We start from the raw sequence: 20,168 nt of genomic DNA, 5'->3' as shown, positions 1-20,168 counted from the left end.
GGAGCTAGCGTGCAGGGGAGCTAATGTGAAGGGGAGCTAGTGTGCAGGGGAGCTAGTGTGCAGCTGAGCTAGAATGCAGGGGATCTAGCGTGCAGGGGAGCTAGCGTGCAGGGGAGCTAGCGTGCAGGGGAGCTAGCGTGCAGGGGAGCTAGCGTGCAGGGGAGCTAGCGTGCAGGGGAGCTAGCGTGCAGGGGATCTAGCGTGCAGGGGAGATAGCGTGCAGGGGAGCTAGCGTGCAGGGAGCTAGTGTGCAGCTGAGCTAGTGTGCAGCTGAGCTAGAGTGCAGGGGAGACAGCGTGCAGGGGAGCTAGCGTGCAGGGGAGCTAGCGTGCAGGGGAGCTAGCGTGCAGGGGAGCTAGCGTGCAGGGGAGCTAGCGTGCAGGGGAGCTAGTGTGCAGGGGAGCTAGTGTGCAGGGAGCTAGTGTGCAGCTGAGCTAGTGTGCAGGGGAGCTAGCGTGCAGGGGATCTAGCGTTCAGGGGAGCTAGCGTGCAGGGGATCTAGCGTGCAGGGGATCTAGCGTGCAGGGGATCTAGCGCTCAGGGGAGCTAGCGTGCAGGGGAGCTAGCGTGCAGGGGAGCTAGCGTGCAGGGGAGCTAGCGTGCAGGGGAGCTAGCGTGCAGGGGAGCTAGCGTGCAGGGGAGCTAGCGTGCAGGGGAGCTAGCGTGCAGGGGAGCTAGCGTGCAGGGGAGCTAGTGTGCAGGGAGCTAGTGTGCAGCTGAGCTAGTGTGCAGGGGAGCTAGTGTGCAGGGAACTAGAGTGCAGGGGATCTAGCATGCAGGGGAGCTAGCGTGCAGGGGAGCTAGCGTGCAGGGGAGCTAGCGTGCAGGGGAGCTAGCGTGCAGGGGAGCTAATGTGAAGGGGAGCTAGTGTGCAGGGGAGCTAGTGTGCAGCTGAGCCTGAATGCAGGGGATCTAGCATGCAGGGGAGCTAGCGTGCAGGGGAGCTAGCGTGCAGGGGAGCTAGCGTGCAGGGGAGCTAGCGTGCAGGGGATCTAGCGTGCAGGGGAGCTAGCGTGCAGGGGAGCTAGCGTGCAGGGGAGCTAGCATGTAGGGGAGATAGTGTACAGGGGAGCTAGCGTGCAGGGGAGCTAGTGTGAAGGGGAGCTAGTGTGCAGGGGAGCTAGCGTGCAGGGGATCTAGTGTGCAGCTGAGCTAGAGTGCAGGGGATCTAGCATGCAGGGGAGATAGCGTGCAGGGGAGCTAGCGTGCAGGGGAGCTAGCGTGCAGGGGAGCTAGTGTGCAGCTGAGCTAGAGTGCAGGGGATCTAGCGTGCAGGGGAGATAGTGTGCAGGGGAGCTAGTGTGCAGCTGAGCTAGAATGCAGGGGATCTAGCATGCAGGGGAGCTAGTGTGAAGGGGAGCTAGTGTGCAGGGGAGCTAGTGTGCAGCTGAGCTAGAGTGCAGGGGATATAGCATGCAGGGGAGCTAGCGTGCAGGGGAGCTAGCGTGCAGGGGATCTAGCGTGCAGGGGAGCTAGCGTGCAGGGGAGCTAGCGTGCAGGGGATCTAGCATGTAGGGGAGATAGTGTGCAGGGGAGCTAGCGTGCAGGGGAGCTAGAATGCAGGGGATCTAGCATGCAGGGGAGCTAGCGTGCAGGGGAGCTAGCGTGCAGGGGAGCTAGTGTGAAGGGGAGCTAGTGTGCAGGGGAGCTAGTGTGCAGCTGAGCTAGAGTGCAGGGGATCTAGCGTGCAGGGGAGCTAGCGTGCAGGGGAGCTAGCGTGCAGGGGAGCTAGCGTGCAGGGGAGCTAGCGTGCAGGGGATCTAGCATGTAGGGGAGATAGCGTGCAGGGGAGCTAGCGTGCAGGGGATCTAGCGTGCAGGGGAGCTAGCGTGCAGGGGAGCTAGCGTGCAGGGGATCTAGCATGTAGGGGAGATAGCGTGCAGGGGAGCTAGCGTGCAGGGGAGCTAGAATGCAGGGGATCTAGCATGCAGGGGAGCTAGCGTGCAAGGGAGCTAGCGTGCAGGGGAGCTAGCGTGAAGGGGAGCTAGCGTGCAGGGGAGCTAGTGTGCAGCTGAGCTAGAGTGCAGGGGAGATAGCGTGCAGGGGAGCTAGCGTGCAGGGGAGCTAGCGTGCAGGGGAGCTAGCGTGCATGGGATCTAGCGTGCAGAGGATCTAGCGTGCAGGGGATCTAGCGTGCAGGGGAGCTAGTGTGCAGGGGAGCTAGCGTGCAGGGGAGCTAGCGTGCAGGGGAGCTAGCGTGCAGGGGAGCTAGCGTGCAGGGGAGCTAGCGTGCAGGGGAGCTAGCGTGCAGGGGAGCTAGCGTACAGGGGAGCTAGCGTGCAGGGGATCTAGCGTGCAGGGGAGCTAGCGTGCAGGGGAGCTAGCGTGCAGGGGAGCTAGCGTGCAGGGAGCTAGTGTGCAGCTGAGCTAGTGTGCAGGGGAGCTAGTGTGCAGGGAACTAGCGTGCAGGGGATCTAGCGTGCAGGGGATCTAGCATTCAGGGGAGCTAGCGTGCAGGGGAGCTAGCGTGCAGGGGAGCTAGCATGCAGGGGAGCTAGCGTGCAGGGGATCTAGCGTGCAGGGGATCTAGCGTTCAGGGGATCTAGGGTGCAGGGGAGCTAGCATGCAGGGGATCTAGTGTGCAAAGGATCTAGCGTGCAGGGGATCTAGTGTGCAGGGAATCTAGCGTTCAGGGGAGCTAGCGTGCAGGGGATCTAGCGTGCAGGGGACCTAGCGTTTAGGGGAGCTAGCGTGCAGGAGAGCTAGTGTGCAGGGGATCTAGTGTGCAGGGGATCTAGTGTGCAGGGGAACTAGTGTGCAGCTGAGCTAGTGTGCAGGGGAGCCAGTGTGTAGCTGAGCTAGTGTGCAGGGGATCTAGTTTGCAAGGGATCTAGTGTGCAGGGAGCTAGTGTGCAGGGGAGCTAGTGTGCAGGGGAGCTAGTGTGCAGAGGAGCAAATGTACAGGGGAGCTAGCGTGCAGGGGAGCTAGCGTGCAGGGGAGCTAGTGTGCAGGGGAGGCTCTGGCGTGGACTCTGCCCGCCTCCTCCCTCCTCCATGGGCTCTGGGGGTCTGGGCGGAAGCCCTGCCTCTGGCCTTGTCTCCATAGTGCTCACTTCCCTGGACCCTGCAGCCTTGGCCAACGCTCTGCAGTGCAGGAACAGTCTCCATGGTGGCTGGAGGGCATTGTACTCGGGGCAGCTGAGTACTTGTGGCCATTTGAGGACAGCGCCTCTTAGCACAGAGCGAGCAGCTTCCTGGTCCCCAGAGTCGGCGTCTGCGCAGGCCGGCTGCCCCCACATCCATCAGTGTATCCGAATTCTGGAGCTTTCCACAACCACCATGGCGGTTCACTCCTACCTGGCCCCTATGCCTAACCTCAGGGAGCGGTGGTGCTGTGTCCCATCCATCCCGGCCTGCGTGGCTCTGTGACGGGGCAGCGGCGGCTCCGCTGTGCCCAGGACTCTCCCTCCAGCAGCAGCTCTGGGAAGCTCGCGGCCCCTGGAGTCTGCCCGTGGACGAAGCAGAGGATGGAAGCAGGACTTACACTTCCCCAAAACAATGACTTAGCCAGGGAAAGGCAATCCAGGCTTTCCCAAGGAAACGTCCGGAGCCACGCTCGGTCCGCCACCCGCAGTGCCTACCCTCGGGGCCCAGTTGATGGACCAGGCCAGGGCCCCCTTGTCCGTTTCATTCGTCTTTCTTCCTATTACAAACAGGTGCAGAGCTATTCTTTTTCTCCAGACTATACTTCGATCAACCTAGCTCTGTTTTAATCCTACTGCAACAGATTAGCATGTCCTGCCCCAAGAAAGGCGGCCTCCCGGGGTCCTCTGGGATCCATGGAGTGTCTAGAAAGAAAGCGGCTAGATCTGGGCCAGCATGGGGAAGAAGACAAATGCTTCTCATTTTGAGCCTCTCACCAAAGGCCCAAATCCACCCAAAATGGGTGCCACACAAATCCTGAGCATACATGGGGGTAAAAGGCCCACGGACACTTCAGCCTGGCCACTGCTCCTCACACAATTTATCCCGCATTGCCAACGCACCTGCCCCACAGCCAAAGAGAGGCATCGGATGTTAACAGTCTGATGGTGGATGGAGTATAAATACTGATTCTCAGAGGCCTGTGCCGTGAAGTACTCATTTAGTGTACAAATGTAATTTTAGGCATTCATTACACCAGACCTACTTCTTTGGAAATCACAGCATTAAAATCAAAATAAATGGGTACGGGTCCCTTCCTTCCATTTGGGGGTTGGGGAGACAGTGAGGAGAGGCACAGGAACAGAGAGAGGAAGATGAGCAAACGCCGCCCTTATACTGGATGTATATTATGTAAACATTGAACTGCATAACTTGAGGGTAGAGGTGGGAGAGGGAAGTGGGGAGGGGGAGGGACACTGGTCAAGATGCATTGCACCCAAACCTCTTTGGACAACGCCTTAACAATAATTTTTTTTTTTTTTTGTCGGTCGTGGGGCTTGAACTCTGGGCCTGAGTGCTGTCCCTCAGCTCTTTAGCTCAAGGCAAGCACTCTACCATTTGAGCTACAGCGCCACTTCCGGTTTTCTGGTGGTTATTGGAGATAGGAGTCTCACGGTCTTATGTGCCCGGGCTGGCTTTGAACCGCGATCCTCAGATCTCAGCCTCCTGAGTAGCTAGGATTACAGGCGTGAGCCACCAGCGCCCGGCACAATAATATTTTTTAAGGAGTAGCTTCATTTGGTCTTGGGTAGATAGGAGCAGGACTCATTCATTCGGTCTTGGGTAGGTAGGAGCAGGACTCATTCATTCGGTCTTGGGTAGGTAAGAGCAGACTCAGGGCTGAGCTCAGGACCTCGTGCTTGCCAGGCAAGTGCTCTGAACTGAACCGCAGCACCAGTCCTTTGCTCTTGGCTTCTCTTTCAGTTGGGGGTCTCACAGTTTTGTCCAGCCAGGTTCAGACCATGGTAAGTAGCTGAGATTACAAGCATGCACCACTGTGCCCGGTCCTTTGATTACTTTCACTGGACTAAAAAGCTCAGGTTAATGGTGCCACGTAACACGTTTGCGGGCTCACCTCGATGTATCTCCAATGAAGGAATATTTGAGTCAAGCAATATCTGAGCTGAACCAATCAGATGATGGGGGCTATTTTCAAAGCACTCTCTTGCTGTGTAATGGCTAAGAGTGCATGCTGGAGTTTTTGCCATTTTCTTGGGAAACGGGAATTTCTAAAAATGTGATTTAAGGTTCTTCTACTGAATAAATTCTGCTCTACAATGGGAGTCTAGAAGAAAGTGGCAAAGGGCTGCACTCTTAAATTTTGTAAATACTGAGTAGCGTGGCTGTGGTATTTAGACAAGAGCCTCGTGCTGTAACGCAAGGCTGGTGACTCAGGCCCAGCACAGGAGAAATCAGAGAGGAGAGGAGCAGGTCAGCCGCTATGAGCTGAGACCTAACAAGCAAGCGACTCTCAGGCTGCTCAGACTTCAGGCACAACTGGGATCCTAACAACAGGCTCTAGTCCTAAACCCAGCCCTTGATGCACCTTACGTAACAGTCATTCACTGCTAGGCAAAATAGCTGCAACACACAGCCACGCTCTGGCCCGCCTCACGGACATCCACGTGGTCCAGAGGAAGCTGCCGGCCCTCTGTCCACGGAGGAATCGGCAGGGACAACCTCAGGCAAATGTGGACGCAGGCTCACCCTTGGCTCTGTCCAAGCGGTCTGCGGGTGTCAAAGCAGTCAGATGCACAAACACGGCCTCCCCTCTTCTCCTCCCTCTCCATGGACAAATGGACAAATCTAGAGCAACGCCCCCCCACACACACCAGGGTCCTCTTCCTTCTCAGTTGCCCCAAGCTCAGCTCCAGACCCCACCACCTACTGACCCTGGGATCTACGCGTCACTCTCCCCGTTTCCCTCCCATGTGGCGTCACGGAGATGATTCCTGTGGTCCAGCTCCTCCCCCTCCTCCTCACTCCTCACTTTGCTGGATGGACACTGTGATACCGTCGTCACGGAGCACACAGGCATTCACTGAGCATGAAGAAATAGTGCTGACATTTACACCAGAAAGTGCCGTCTCATTATTACCTGCCAGCTCTTTTTCCCTACCGACTCAAACGCTTTCGGAACCGTTGAAACACGGATGTTGATCGCCAGCCCCACTTGTACATAAAGGGAAAGCAGAGCTTAACAGAAGCACACTGCTGACCTCTGAACGGGCTGAGACAGAGACGCCCTGACTCTCCACGCAGTAGGGAAAGGACCCTCCACCATCATCTCTGGAATCACTTTCCAAACCACTGATTCCCGAGACCAGCACATTGGATCTGGAACCTTCCCACCTGGAGGGGGTCAAGCAATTCTTTTGCACCAGTCTGAGAAATGAAATCCCCAGGAGGAGGGTGGCTTCCTGCTTCCCAGGAAGCCCCGCTCGCTCTGCTGCACAGAGGCTTGCCGCGTGAAGAGCGCAGCTCCTCCAACCAGGACAGCCAGTTCTCTGTGTTCCAGTTCTGGGCTTCCACCGGAAGATGAAAGGCCCCGCGGAAGGAGCCCCCCAAGCAGCACCAGCCACAGAAGTGCTTGGAAGGCCGGTGGCCCTCCCAGCCCGGCAGACCTCAGCCAAGTGCAGCCTCGGAAGGATCCAAGGAGAAGCCAACCCCAGAGCTGAGCGAAACAGCGCCGATGCTCCCTGCCTCAACCTGTAGGGCTGGGCCCGGCCTGCTAGACCAGGCCGGCTACTACAAGAGACAGCTCCAACCACCCGTCCTCGGGCCAACAAAAGTGTTGGCTGTCCCTCTGTCCCTGCCAATGAATGGACTTGAAGAAGAAGCTCCACCAATGGCAACAGATGTCCTCCTCCAATGCCTCTCTGCCAAATCACAGCAAAGTCATTTTCAGAGCGTGTCATGTACTACTTAAAGCTCACACACAGAGAAGCAACCTCAAACACGCCTCGGTTAGATGCACAGAAACCAAACTAAGCCAACCTGGAGTAAAGAGGAAGTAAATGGAGTGGCTTCAACAAACCTGCGGCGGGATGGCAGGCTGCCGCACCACGCATCCACTTGAAGACACGCCCTGGCCAGACCAGCGGAGAATCGACCACACCCTGTGCCTCCCAAAGCTAACGCCCGGCTGGGACCGTGACAGTTGCTCAGGAAGGAGCTCCCATCAAGTCTGCTCCTGTGTTTTGGTCCATCCATGCATCTCACTCCTTCTGTGGTAGTGACTACTAGTGTGTGTTGTCCCTGGCTTACATTTGAACCCCTACTACAAGTACAAGCCCGCAGAGTGGGGGCTGGGGCTGGGCAGTCACCAGGAACCTGTAGGCGGGACTGGGTGGGCCGAGGAGAGGCGGGCGAGCAGCACTGTGGTCCCACAGGTCTGCATTCCATCCGCGCACGCAGGGTGCTCGCCCTGGGCACCAGCGGCAGCACCATGCTCCGATCACGGCAGGACGCCTCCCCGGGCCCCATTCAAGCCTCCTGGACCAACGGGCTGAGATGCTAGACTGCGTCTGTGAAATGTCCACCGAAGGGCCCAGTCCCTGCTTTTTTATTCTAAGTAGGTTCTTAAAGACCAGGGACACTGTGGGAGATCTACATCCATTCCCAGCTGATGCTTTGACCTTGTGAGCTCCTCAGAGGTCACAGGGGCCAAGGACGCGGTCGGCCCCTGGCACAGAGGGAGGGCCAGCCCCACTAACGGCCGTTCCCACCTGCCTAACCTCCCTTTCCCAAAAGATACTGAGGCAGTTCCCACAGAAGAAAGATGGAAGATTGCTAACAAGCCAGAAATGAAAATCTGGAAGAGGCTATCAGGTAAACAAATCACTGCGTTGTAATACCGTTCCTGTGACTAACGATAAATCCAGCTTCGAGGAAGCCTTGACTCTGGTCAAATCTTAAAAGGTGTGTAGATGTTAACTATCATGATCAAGACCCAGTATCTTTTTTGTGATCTTTTTCTAGAGGAGAAGGAAAAGGAATGTGGATACGATTGGACCAACGGCCCCTCACACTTTAGACCCAACGCAACACGCAGGCGATGAGCGGGAAAACCACGCCCCTCCCCCCGAGAACCAAAGGTGAGCAAGCGAATGGGTGAGGATGCTGAGGGGAGGGGGGGAAGGGCCAAGCGGGCCATACACATGCGCACTCTGTCACCAGGGGACTGAGAAGAAGCTTCCACAGCTACCGTGCAACTCTGGGGGTGGTGCCATCCTGGTAAATAACAGTCACAAATCGGAATTCAGCTCCAAGCCCAATGCCAAAGGTGGAATTCTTTGCAGAAGATTCCAGAACACCACCACCCCTGAGGTGGCATGCATTCACAGGCTGCCTCTCAGCCCTCCTTCCGTGTCACACATTGTCACCTGGGCTAGGTCTGCTCCCCATCTAACACATAAAGACAGACGTGTGTGTCTATGTCTGTGTCTGTGTGTATGTGTGCCCATCCTGAGGCTTGAACTCAAGGCCTGGGTGCCATCCCTGAGCTTTTGTGCTGATGGCTCATGCTCTACCACTTGAGCCACAGCTCCACTTCCACTTCTGTGCATGAAGGGATGGGGAGGTTAACTGGAGATAAGAGTCTTATGGACTTTCCAGCCCAGGCTGTCTTCGAACCACGATCCTCTGATCTCAGGCTCCCGAGTAGCTAAGATCACAGGTGTGAACCACCAGTGCCCAGCAATGGAAGCTTCTGATCACTCAACCGGTGCATGCACTTGTCTGCCCCGCAAGGCAGGCAGAATCGCACCGGTCTTCGGGCTCTGCTGAACCTAACAGACCAACTCACCTATTCCACAAACATTTGTAGCTGCAACACATCCCTCAGAAAGAAAACCCCAAACTAAGTCAGTGTTCAGCTCAAGAAGCTACAGAAAAAATGTCCCCTAAGCAATACCGAGTTTTACCTCCACTTAACATGCTATATTACAAAAACCTCAATGAACCTTCCAGAGCACTGAGCCCCAGACAAGACCTGACCTCCTCCTCCTGACCCAGGGAGGGGCTGACTCCTCTAGGGTCAGCCTGGTGTGGGCACCGTGCCATGGGTCCCGGTCGGTGCCAGGAGATACCAGAATTTGTGACCATGTCACAGCGCCTTTGTCAAAGTACTCACTTTTTTCTTTCTTGGTAGAAGTTTCTCAACATCCATGTACCTTCTGAAAGACAAAAGAAAGACCATTTGTAATGTTTAAGCTCAGCAGGACTTGTCTTTCTTCACCAGAGGCCCAGGCCTGGACCGTGGGAGAGGGGTGACCCAGAGGGGGTTGGGTCTGCAGAGACCTGGCTGCCGGCAGCCAGCACCAGAGCGGGAAGTGCCCGGGGTCTCAGAAGGGCGCTGGCACTTGGTTCAACCACAGGCAAGAGAAGAAGGCCCTGAGCACAGGGGCCATGAATGTAGAACAGGAGTCAACGTGTCCCTTTCAAATCCACCGCCCCTGCCCTCCTCCTCCCTGACCCCACCGGGCCTGGCCTCCCTGACTCTCAGCAGCCCAGGCACAGGAGCTCAGGCAGCAGCTAAGGCTGCTGGGGGTCCTGGACGAAGAGTTCTGTCTGACACACTAAAAGGAAAGTGGGAAAGTGGTGTGGAGCGGGGGCCAGCCCTGCTGGCGGGCAGGTGCACTCACTGCTGGACCTCACAGGGAACCCGCGGGGAGCTCCAGTAGGAAACAGACTTGAAAGGCTCCAGCCCCACAGCAACGTAAAACTGATTGTCTTGCAGATCCTGAGAGCTGCCCAAGAGCTGTCCGGTCAACGTATACAATCTGCAAATACAGAAGGGAGACGCGCGGTGGACAGCAGCAGAGCCCCGGGGTGCGTGCTGTCTGCATGCATGTTGTGATGGCATGTGGACCGCGGCACGCTCTCACAGCCCATGAGTGCCGCTCTCCCAGAATAGACCGGCTCTCCACTCCTCGACTTTTAATTAAAGTGTCTTTTTAATTACGTACCAGTTCTCAGAACATGTACAAGTACTCTCAAGAACATGGCAAGTTCTTGGTTGGGATTTAATTAATTTCAGCTAATAGTGGCTAAAATGAATACAAATTGGCTTGTATGGGTATCACAATACTGAGGAAACAAACCAGTACTTATTAGCCAATGATGTCTCTTTTTTATAAGCACCAAAAGACATTTTTACTCAATAATCTTTTGGCAAGCATTCACTCGCTACTCTATTAATTGATTTAAGAAAGAATTCAAATTCATTATGTTCTCACCATCATCTATTTATATGCATAAGACAATGAGGCAGAAAACATGTTGGATAATAAGTTGAAAAGTTATTGGTCCCCAATGATGATATAAAAACTTAGAAATTTCTGACAAATACAAGAGAGGGCAAAGTGCTTGATTCTGCTGTTTTGTTTTGTGCTTTCCTTGTACTGGTACTAGGGCTTGAACTCAGAGCCTGGGTGCTGTCCCTTAGCCTTTTTGCTCATGCCTGGCTCTCTACCACTTGAGCCACAGCTTCCCTTCTGGCTTTTTGGTGGTTCATTGACATTAAGAGTCTTATGGACTTTCCTGCCTGGGCTGGCTTTGAACCTCGATTCTCAGATCTCAGCCTCCTGAGGAATTAGGCTTGCAGGCGTGAGCCACTGGCACCCGGCCTGAACTGTGGTTTCTCTGTACTGAGGTTTGAATTCAGGGCCTCGTGTTTATGAGGCAGATACTCTTTACCACTTGGGCCACATTCCCCTCCCTCTTCCTCCACTATTTCTCAGATAAGTTGTCACTTTCTAGCCAGGCCCCTTGAGACAATCCTAAGCCTTCTGGAGTCAGTGGAATGACAGAACATATACCATATACCCAGATTGAGATAGGATCTCACAAACTTCTCCCCCAGGGTGGCCTCAAACTACATTCCTCTTAACCTCTGCCTCCAGCGTAGCTAGCCAGACAACATGATTGATTTGCATATTCTGAACCATCCTCTCTTCAAGAACAAATCTCGCATATCAGGACACGGTTCTTCTAATGTGCTCTTGAATGCCCTTTACTAGTATTTTGTGGAGGATTTTTGCATCTGTGTTCAATCAGGAATATTGCCTGTAATTTTCTTTTTGTGCCATGTCTTTTTTTTTTTTTTTGGGCGGGGGGGGGGGGGGGTCCGGTCATGGGGCCTGAACTCTGGGCCTGGGCACTCTCCCTCAGCTCTTCAGCTCAAGGCTAGCGCTCTACCACTTGAGCCACAGCACCGCTTCTGGCTTTTTTTTTCTGCTTATGTGGTGCTGAGGAATCAAACCCAGGGCCTCATGCATGCAAGGCAAGCGCTCTACCACTGAGCCACCTTCCCAGCTCTCGTGCCATGTCTTTACCTGACTTTGGTGCTAATACTGACTTGTAAAGTAAGTTTTAACTTTCCCTTCCTCCTTAATTTGAATGGGTGTGAGAAGTGATGGATACTAATTCTTTGAATGTTTGGTAGAATTTGCTTGTGAACACACACCTGGACCTGAGCTTTTCTACCTATGGAGGTTTTTGACAGCAGGCTCTCTGCTTGTCTGTTGTTGGTCTGTTGAGACTTTCTATTTCTTCCTGAGTCCGTCTGAGTAGGTTGTCTGACTCTCAGAATTTCCCCCACTTTCTGGGTCTGTCCCATCTCTTCCCCCAGGTTTCTAACAACCATCTCTTTCCAGCCCCTGAGTTTCTGGGGAGATGCTTGTACTGTTCTCCACTCTCATTTATATTGACGTATTCGGGTCATATCTTGTCTTCTTGGCTAGTCTATCTATTTTACCTTTTTTTACCAAAAAATTATTTTTTGTTTTATTATCTTTTCTACTGTTTTTCTCGTCTCTGTGTGCTTTGTTTCTGCTCTGGCCTTTATCATTTCCCTTCCTTACACTGACTTTGGGCTTAATTTATTCTTTTTTTTCACATTCTGAATTTCTTCTACTAAGAAAGAAGTACGTCTCTGCCTCCCCTGTGAACATCACACATCCGCCGAGTGGATCGGGGTCTCTGCCTCCCCTGTGAACATCACACATCTACATCCGCTGAGTGGATCGGGGTCTCTGCCTCCCCTGTGAACGCCACACATCTACATCTGCTGAGTGGATCGGGGTCTCTGCCTCCCCTGTGAACGCCACACATCCGCTGAGTGGATCGGGGTTGACAGCAAAGGTGAAAACTATGTTGTGTCATCATCTGTCACAGAGGCCCTCCTGTAGTAAGAGGTGTTAAAGCTCCTCTGCGCAGCCCCAGCAACAACACGAAGAGCTCATGAAGAACAATTAGACACTAGCATGTCCGGTTGGTGTGTCATCAGTGCTCAAGGTTCATGACAAGTTAGCGCAGGTCTGCTGATCCAACAGGAAGGTTTTTTTGTTTTGTTGTTTTTCCCCCATAGGAGAAATTTTTATGTGTATCAAATTACAGAGTACTATAAGTAAGCATAAGGTCATAATTTGAATATCGTAATATAATACTTGGAAAATTATTCAATTACCAATATTTAGTACATGTTTGAGTACACACACTGAAGAGATTATTTGCAGAAATTTGGCACCATAAATATTTTTGTACATTATTTCACTTCTTATCGTGTCTATACGTGGTATTTACTTTGGTGTGGATTCAGGTGTATGTGGTGACTTCATCTGCTTTTCACACAACAGGAAGTTTGTACAGTCACCCAACCAAACCCAGCCACCACCACCCAGGCCCCCCGCTGGCAGGCCGGTTCCTTACTTCCGAACACCTCCAAGAGGGAAGACTTTCTCGCCCACTGTGGCCAGCACACTATTCCAATCTGACAGGCTGAACTTGGGTATAATCACCTTGACAGGTGGGATAAATAATCTTCCATTTGTAAAGACACTGCAAGAACAAGAAGGACAGCATGTGTTACTGCTTTAAATTTAAGGGGAAACTTAGACGGAATATTATGTATCTGTTCTAGCTGCGTATGCAGAGAGCGCTGCAGCTGTGCACCAGCACCGAGCATGCAGAGAGAACTGCAGCCGTGCACCGGCACCCAGTATGCAGAGAGAGCTGCAGCCGTGCACCGGCACCGAGCATGCAGAGAGCGCTGCAGCCGTGCACCGGCACCGAGCATGCAGAGAGCGCTGCAGCTGTGCACCGGCACCCAGTATGCAGAGAGCACTGCAGCCGTGCACCGGCACCCAGTATGCAGAGAGAACTGCAGCCGTGCACCGGCACCCAGTATGCAGAGAGAGCTGCAGCCGTGCACCGGCACCGAGCATGCAGAGAGAGCTGCAGCCGTGCACCAGCACCGAGCATGCAGAGAGAGCTGCAGCCGTGCACCAGCACCGAGCATGCAGAGAGAACTGCAGCTGTGCACTGGCACCGAGCATTCAGAGAGAACTGCAGCCATGCACCAGCACCGAGCATGCAGAGAGAACTGCAGCCGTGCACCAGCACCGAGCATGCAGAGAGAACTGCAGCTGTGCACTGGCACCGAGCATTCAGAGAGAACTGCAGCCATGCACCAGCACCGAGCATGCAGAGAGAACTGCAGCCGTGCACCAGCACCGAGCATGCAGAGAGAACTGCAGCTGTGCACTGGCACCGAGCATGCAGAGAGCGCTGCAGCCGTGCACCGGCACCAAGCATGCAGAGAGAGCTGCAGCCGTGCACCAGCACCCAGTATGCAGAGAACTGCAGCCGTGCACCAGCACCGAGCATGCAGAGAGAACTGCAGCCGTGCACCAGCACCGAGCATGCAGAGAGAATTGCAGCCGTGCACCAGCACCCAGTATGCAGAGAGAGCTGCAGCTGTGCACCGGCACCAAGCATGCAAAGAGAGCTGCAGCCATGCACCAGCACCAAGCATGCAGAGAGAACTGCAGCCGTGCACCGGCACCGAGCATGCAGACAGAATTGCAGCCGTGCACCGGCACCCAGTATGCAGAGAGAGCTGTAGCCATGCACTGGCACCGAGCATGCAGAGAGAGCTGCAGCCGTGCACCAGCACCGAGCATGCAGAGAGAACTGCAGCCATGCACCGGCACCCAGTATGCAGAGAGAATTGCAGCCGTGCACCGGCACCAAGCCACCCTGGCGGCCCCAGTCACACAGCCCATCATGCGAGCGCCACGTGCGCGGCATGATCGTGGTGTGAGGGTATGCCTTCAGCATCTCCTACAGTGCTCAGAAACGCAGCACAAAACCCTGCTTCCTATAACGGGATGAGCCTTCAATGCTGAGTAAGGTGGGGAAAAGCGGTGTGTGTCTGGAAAGCAAATGGGGAGCTGACACCCCGGAAAGTGCTAGGGCCACTCGAGTCTGTGCAGCACTGACCGCACAGCCCACTGGCTGCCCTCGGGTCTGTGCAGCCTGCTGGGAGGCCACGGAACCCAGGACCCTCCTACCTCAGCTCCCCAGACCAGGGTGGGTTATTATTTCTGTATGTTGCAGGAAAGAAGACTTAGCAGATTTTTTAAAACCAATCAGAGTTATTAGTCTTCTCGTGTTAATCATACCCTGCCATCCTAATCACTCACTGCTGCTTGAAGACAGTTCCAAAACTCCTGCAACTCCCATTAACATAAATTAGCCACACATGAAGGTGCACACCTGTAGTGCCACAACCAGGAAGCAGAGGTACAAAGTCAAGACCAGCTTGGATCACGTGGTAAAACCTTGTCCCAGAAAATAAGGTAAAATAATGATACAATTGTATAATGCAACTTTACAACTTTTCTGGTGTTTCATTGCCTTGTATTACCCTTTATTGTCACTGTGGTTTTGTTCTCTTCCTTAAATGCAAATGACTTGGCATTTGATAAACCTCTGCCTTTATCTGAGGGAATACGAATGTTAACGTGCTTGTGACACTAGAGAGAACACATTTTCTCTACTAAGACTCTACGACCCAGGGACTGGTGGCTCAGACTTGTAATCTGAGCTACTAAGAAGGCTGAGATCAGGAGGGTACTAGTTCAAGGCTAGACAAAGATGTCCACAGACTCCATGTCAACCACTAGCTGGGCATGAGGTGCATGCCTGATATCCCAGCTACACAGAAGGCTGAAGAAATTTAGTTCCAGCCTAGCCCATGCAGCAAAGTTCACAGGATCCAGAGAAGACTGGAGGTAGACATGGCGGCCATGCACCTGACTCCGGCACAAACAGGAAATCACCACCCAGGCCAGCCTGGGAAGAAAGCTAGACCCGATCCCAAAAGAAGCTAGGTCAGAAAAGGGCTCGGGGAGCAGCTCAGGCAGAACAGCACCTGCCGAGCAAGCACAAAGCCTGAGCCTGAACCCCAATACACCCCCCCAAAACAGGCCCGTGGCAAGAGAGACTACAGTCCACTTCATCCATATACCTCAACATTGCCTGGACCCAACCCCAGAAAGAAATGATCCATGCAGTGGCCAGAGCTCATCCACGTGCTTCATTTACGCTCACAGTGTAGAGCCAGCAACATGTCTCCAACCACTGGTTTTCATAATTGGATTATGCACAAAGTCTTTCTAAAGGTAGATTCTTATCATTAGGAAAGCCTGAAGAAGCTGGGTGCCGATGGCTCACACCTGTCATCCTAGCTACTCAGGAGGCTGAGATCTGAGGGTCAGAGGTTCAAAGCCAGCCCAGGCAGAAAAGACTCTTATCTCCAATAAACCACTCAGAAAACCAGAAGTGGCACTGTGGCTTAAGTGATAGAGTGCTAGCTTTGAGCTGAAGAGCTGAGGGACAGCTCTCAGGCCCAGAGTTCAAGCCCCATGACCAACAAAAAAAAAGTCTGAAGATGTTTCCCAGACTCTATGTATAACAGCCATGGTTTTGACACACTGGATAGAGAGCTCCTCTGCATTTCACTAGCAAGCCAACCTGCTTTCCTCCTACTGAACTTTGCTTTGTCATATACTTTTTCTTTTTTGTCAGTCCTGGGGCTTGAACTTTGGGTAGGTCTGGGCGCTGTCCCTTAGCTCTTCAGCTTAAGGGAAGCACTCTACCACTTGAGCCACAGCACCACTTCTGGTTTTCTGGTGGCTAAGTGGACATAAGAGTCTCACGGGCTTTCCTTACCAGGCTGGCTTTGAACCGCAATCCTCAGATCTGGGCCTCCTGACTAGATAGGATTACAGGTGTGAGCTTCCAGCTCCCAGCTGCTTTTTCACATACTTTCTAATTCTATCCCTTTATGCACTTTCAGCCCTTGCTGTTCTGAGTGCGCCCATTACCACACATCCAACACCAGAGCAACAGTCACAGTCTGTGGTTCATTCTTCAGATCTGGGGAATGTTACAGCTTTCCAGATGAATTTTAGAGGTTTTTTTTTTTCTTCTTAACATGTTTTATTAGAATATTATTAGCATTATATCACAGATTTGGGGAAAACATTGGCATATTTTAGAACATTTTTATCACTTGCCATTTGAATTTTCTTGTAAAAACTATTGAAGTGTTGATTCTTTAAAAAAAAAAAAAGTCTGGGGCTGGGAAGGTGGCTCAGTGGTAGAGCACTTGCCTTGTATGCTTGAGGCCCTGGGTTCGATTCCTCAGCACCACATAAGCAAAAAGAAAAAAGCCAGAAGTGGCGCTGTGTCTCAAGTGGTAGAGCACTAGCCTTGAGCTGAAGAGCTGAGGGACAGCGCCCAGGCCCAGAGTTCAGGCCCCACAACCGGACCCAAAAAAAAAAAAAAAGTCTGAAGAGAGTATGCAATATGCATGTGTGGAAATGGCATGATGAAACCTTACTCTTTAACTAATATACACCATAAAAATAAATGTTATAATAAGATCACGCCTTTTGCCTAATCTCTTAGGGTGTTGAGAAACAGGTACCCTCACGCACGCTGATCCATGGAAATGAAGCACCGTCTTCCGGAAGGGCCTGTGGCAAGGCAATGTGTGCAGCACTGGTGACGGCCCTCCATCCTCCCTGCAGGGGACCCCCCTCAGGAACCAACCCAGCTCACACCGGAAGACAGCTCTCCTGTTAGCATTACTTATAAAAGCAGTAATACAAACACCTAACCCCTCTTAGTGTGAAGGAATGGTTAAGATAATGGGTTGGCATTAAATTATTCATCCATCCAAGACTTATGCTGAGTTCATACTGACCAGAGAAAAATGGTCAAATAGATGTTTAAACAAAAAAAGCAAAATAAAAAACACTAGCAGCACATCCGTTATCACAGCTACTAGGAGGCTAAGGCCTAGCAGCAGCAGCACATCCGTTATCATAGCTACCTAGGAGCCTAGCAAACTGACACTTAAAAGTCAGTCCAGGAAGAAAAGTCCTCAAGACTCCATCTCCAGTTAACGAGTGAAAAGTCAGACTAGAGGTATGGTTTAAATGGTAGAGCACCAACTATGAGCAAGAATGCCAATGAGCCTGGGCCCCTGAGTTCAAGCCCTGGTACCTAAAAGAGGAGGGGGAGGGAACAGTACCAAGCTAGAGAGAGCACGTGGAGTAAATGTGACCCAAGGTTATCAGTGACTATTTCTGAGTAGAGGGGTAACTGATGATTTTTATTTTATTCTTTGCCCATTTCAAGATTCCCATTTTTCACAATAATAAAGTAATTATAAGGGAAAATATCTGTAAGATATTTAGGAATGTTTAAAGGAAAGAAATAAATAGACTCTCAAGGTTTTTATGTTTGGGGTGTGTGTGTGTGTGTGCACGCGCATGCACACACACACACACACACACACACACACCTGTTCTGGGTCTGGGCACTGTCCCTGAGCTTTTGTACTCAAGGCAAGCACTCTACCACTTGAGCCACAATTCCACTTCCAGCTTTTTTTGGAGATAAGCATCTCACAGGTTTTTCTGCCCAGGTTGGCTTTGAACTGTGATCCTCAGATCTCAGCCTCCTGAGAAGCTAGGCTTACTGGCGTGAGCCACCATGCCCAGCTTGGTTGAAAGAATCACCAGTTCATGGGCAAGTGGGCCTGGGACTCCTCAATGAGCTACAGCAGCAGCTCAGGAGCCTGCCAGGCCGGGCTCCACCTGGCTGGACGGCTTCCCTCACAGTGCCCTAAGTCCAGTCACACACAACCCTGCCACTGTCAGACAGGTGTGTGTGTGGACTCCGGAATTCTGTGTGGCCATCTGACAAAGCACGATACATCTATCAGTGCGAATGGAAAGAAAATCTCTAAGTAAAGGCACATAGCCCTGCATGCTGGTAAACAAATGCAAGGGACATTGACTTCATATCTCTTTGTTCTTCTTGTTACTAGCGTGTATTAGTGGTGCAAAAGACTGGCTTTCATTACAGCAGGTGGGAGCTGGGGGAGGGATTTGTCCGAGACTGGGGCTTGAACTCCGTATCTGATGCTTGTTTTTGCTCACTGGCTGGCATCCTATGGTCTGAGCCACACTTCCAACCCCTGTGTCAGGTGTAGGGCTTGAACTGAACCTGTCTGAACACTCTCGTGGCTCAAGGTACCTTCTGAGAGGTCCGCTGTTACTCTGAAAAGTTTGCATTCATAGGAACTTGGCACCCACTCTCTGGCTCAGTATGTGTTCTTTGTTCTGTACTTTGGACGTTTTAACTAGAGATGATGTGGAAAGATTAGATATGTGGCCATATCTAATTGGATTCTAAAAGTCTCTTGTTCCCCTCAGGTTTCCTCTGCCTCTAAGTTACATCTTGGTTCCTTAGGAGACATCATAGATCCATAGGTTGCACTCTTCATTGTGTCCCAGAGTTCTTGGATCCTGTGGTTATGATTGCTTATTTTTTCATCTTTATTGTTCTCTGAATATAGTAATTCCTTACCTTTTCTTTAACTCCTGATGTTTTTCCCATCTGACTGGTCTAGCCTATTTGGTGATGCCTTCTGCTGAGTTTTTCTTTGATTTACTGAGCTTTCCACTTCCAAGATTTTTTCTCAGAATCTCTATCTCTTCAATAAATTTCTTACCATATCTTGACTTCTTTACTTCCTTCGTCAGTTTATTCAAATCTCTTTTGAGAACACTATTTTTAACCCTAGAGTCTTGAGTTTTTTGGCATTTAACCATTTTAAAATCTTTCCGTTAAGTTATGAAGTTACGATTTGGGGGAGTCCTGTTTCTTCTTTTTTAATATGTGGAGCTTCCCTACTGGAACGTATGTACCCTTTGGGATACGTAACTACTCGCTCTTAGGTGAGGGTCTTAATAAGCTCCTTCACTGAGGACTCCACGGGACCACTCAGAGAAAACAAACCACTGTAACAACACCACAACTAACCAGATACAGAAATACAATGAACATCAATTAAGGACATCGACTACATCACAAAGAATCCTAATACATAAATAATAAAAGACCAAAGGAACAAATTAGAAGATCCAGACAAATCCACACACCAACAGCTGAGTTTTTACAAAGCCCAAAATATACATTAGAGAAAAGATAGACTCCAATAAATGTTACTGAGAGATGGAAATACCCTCGTGCAGAGGACTGAAGCTGGACCCCAGTCTCTCATCCTGCACTAATAAACTCAAGATGGAGCAAAGACTTCAGTGTAAGACCTGAAACTCTGAACCTGCTACAAAACAAGAAAAGCAGATAGAGGAAATAACTCCCTGAATACAACTCCTGTTGTAGCACACAGAAGTGAATATTGACAAACAGGAAGCTAAAAAGCTTTTGCACATAATTGTATACATCTAGGATAAGCAGAAAAGGTCAAAAGCTATGTACATATGACCATATAAGATGGTGCTAAGCAAAATGAACCCCAAGATAGGGACACAAGAGGTTTCATCTTTGTTGCTGTTGTTTTTAATGTACTTATAATGTACTATGTGATTTTTTTTTGCTTCTCTTGTATGTTCTTTCCCATTGTATGACCCCTGTTATCACTGTATTTGATTCTGGTGCCCTGCACCTTGTATAGACATTTTTCTAATGTATATTTTTCTAATGAGGGGGAGGGAAACAACAAAATGCTGAAATAAAGATACAGGTTGACCCACTGTAATGATGAGATGTACGAGACCCTATGTTGAAAATGAACTTTACAACTTTGGGGGGGGGTGGGGAAGGAGGAGTTGGGGATGTGGGGAGGGAAAGGATAGTAGGGGAAAAACAAAGGAGGGGGTAACAATGCTTGATAGTAAATGTACTCATTACCTTACTCATGTAACTGCAACTCCTCTGTACAGTATCTTTGCAGTAAATATATATATATATATATATATATTAAAAAAGCTTTTGCACAGCAGAGGAAAGAGTTGCTAAGCTAAAATTGCAGCCTGCAAAATTGGAAAAAAAACCTTTACCTACTATACATCTGACTA

At 51.3% G+C, this 20,168-nt stretch overlaps 1 protein-coding gene across 1 annotated transcript in view; it reads right to left on the bottom strand.

The window, feature by feature from the left end:
* Dcdc2c (doublecortin domain containing 2C) overlaps positions 1 to 20,168 on the bottom strand; it is a 45,576-nt gene that overhangs the window by 10,547 nt on the left and 14,861 nt on the right. The window contains exons 4-6 of the mRNA XM_042680774.1: positions 12,637 to 12,765; positions 9,570 to 9,707; positions 9,059 to 9,101 (exon numbers count right to left, since the gene is read on the bottom strand). Coding sequence (XP_042536708.1) covers positions 9,059 to 9,101; positions 9,570 to 9,707; positions 12,637 to 12,765 — 310 coding nt within the window. The remainder of the gene's footprint in view (positions 1 to 9,058; positions 9,102 to 9,569; positions 9,708 to 12,636; positions 12,766 to 20,168) is intronic.

The sequence above is a fragment of the Dipodomys spectabilis genome, unplaced genomic scaffold (genome assembly GCF_019054845.1).
Source record: "Dipodomys spectabilis isolate Male_0828 unplaced genomic scaffold, ASM1905484v1 ptg000066l, whole genome shotgun sequence".
Lineage (NCBI taxonomy): Eukaryota > Metazoa > Chordata > Mammalia > Rodentia > Heteromyidae > Dipodomys > Dipodomys spectabilis.
This window is presented reverse-complemented; position numbering and strand designations above follow the sequence as displayed.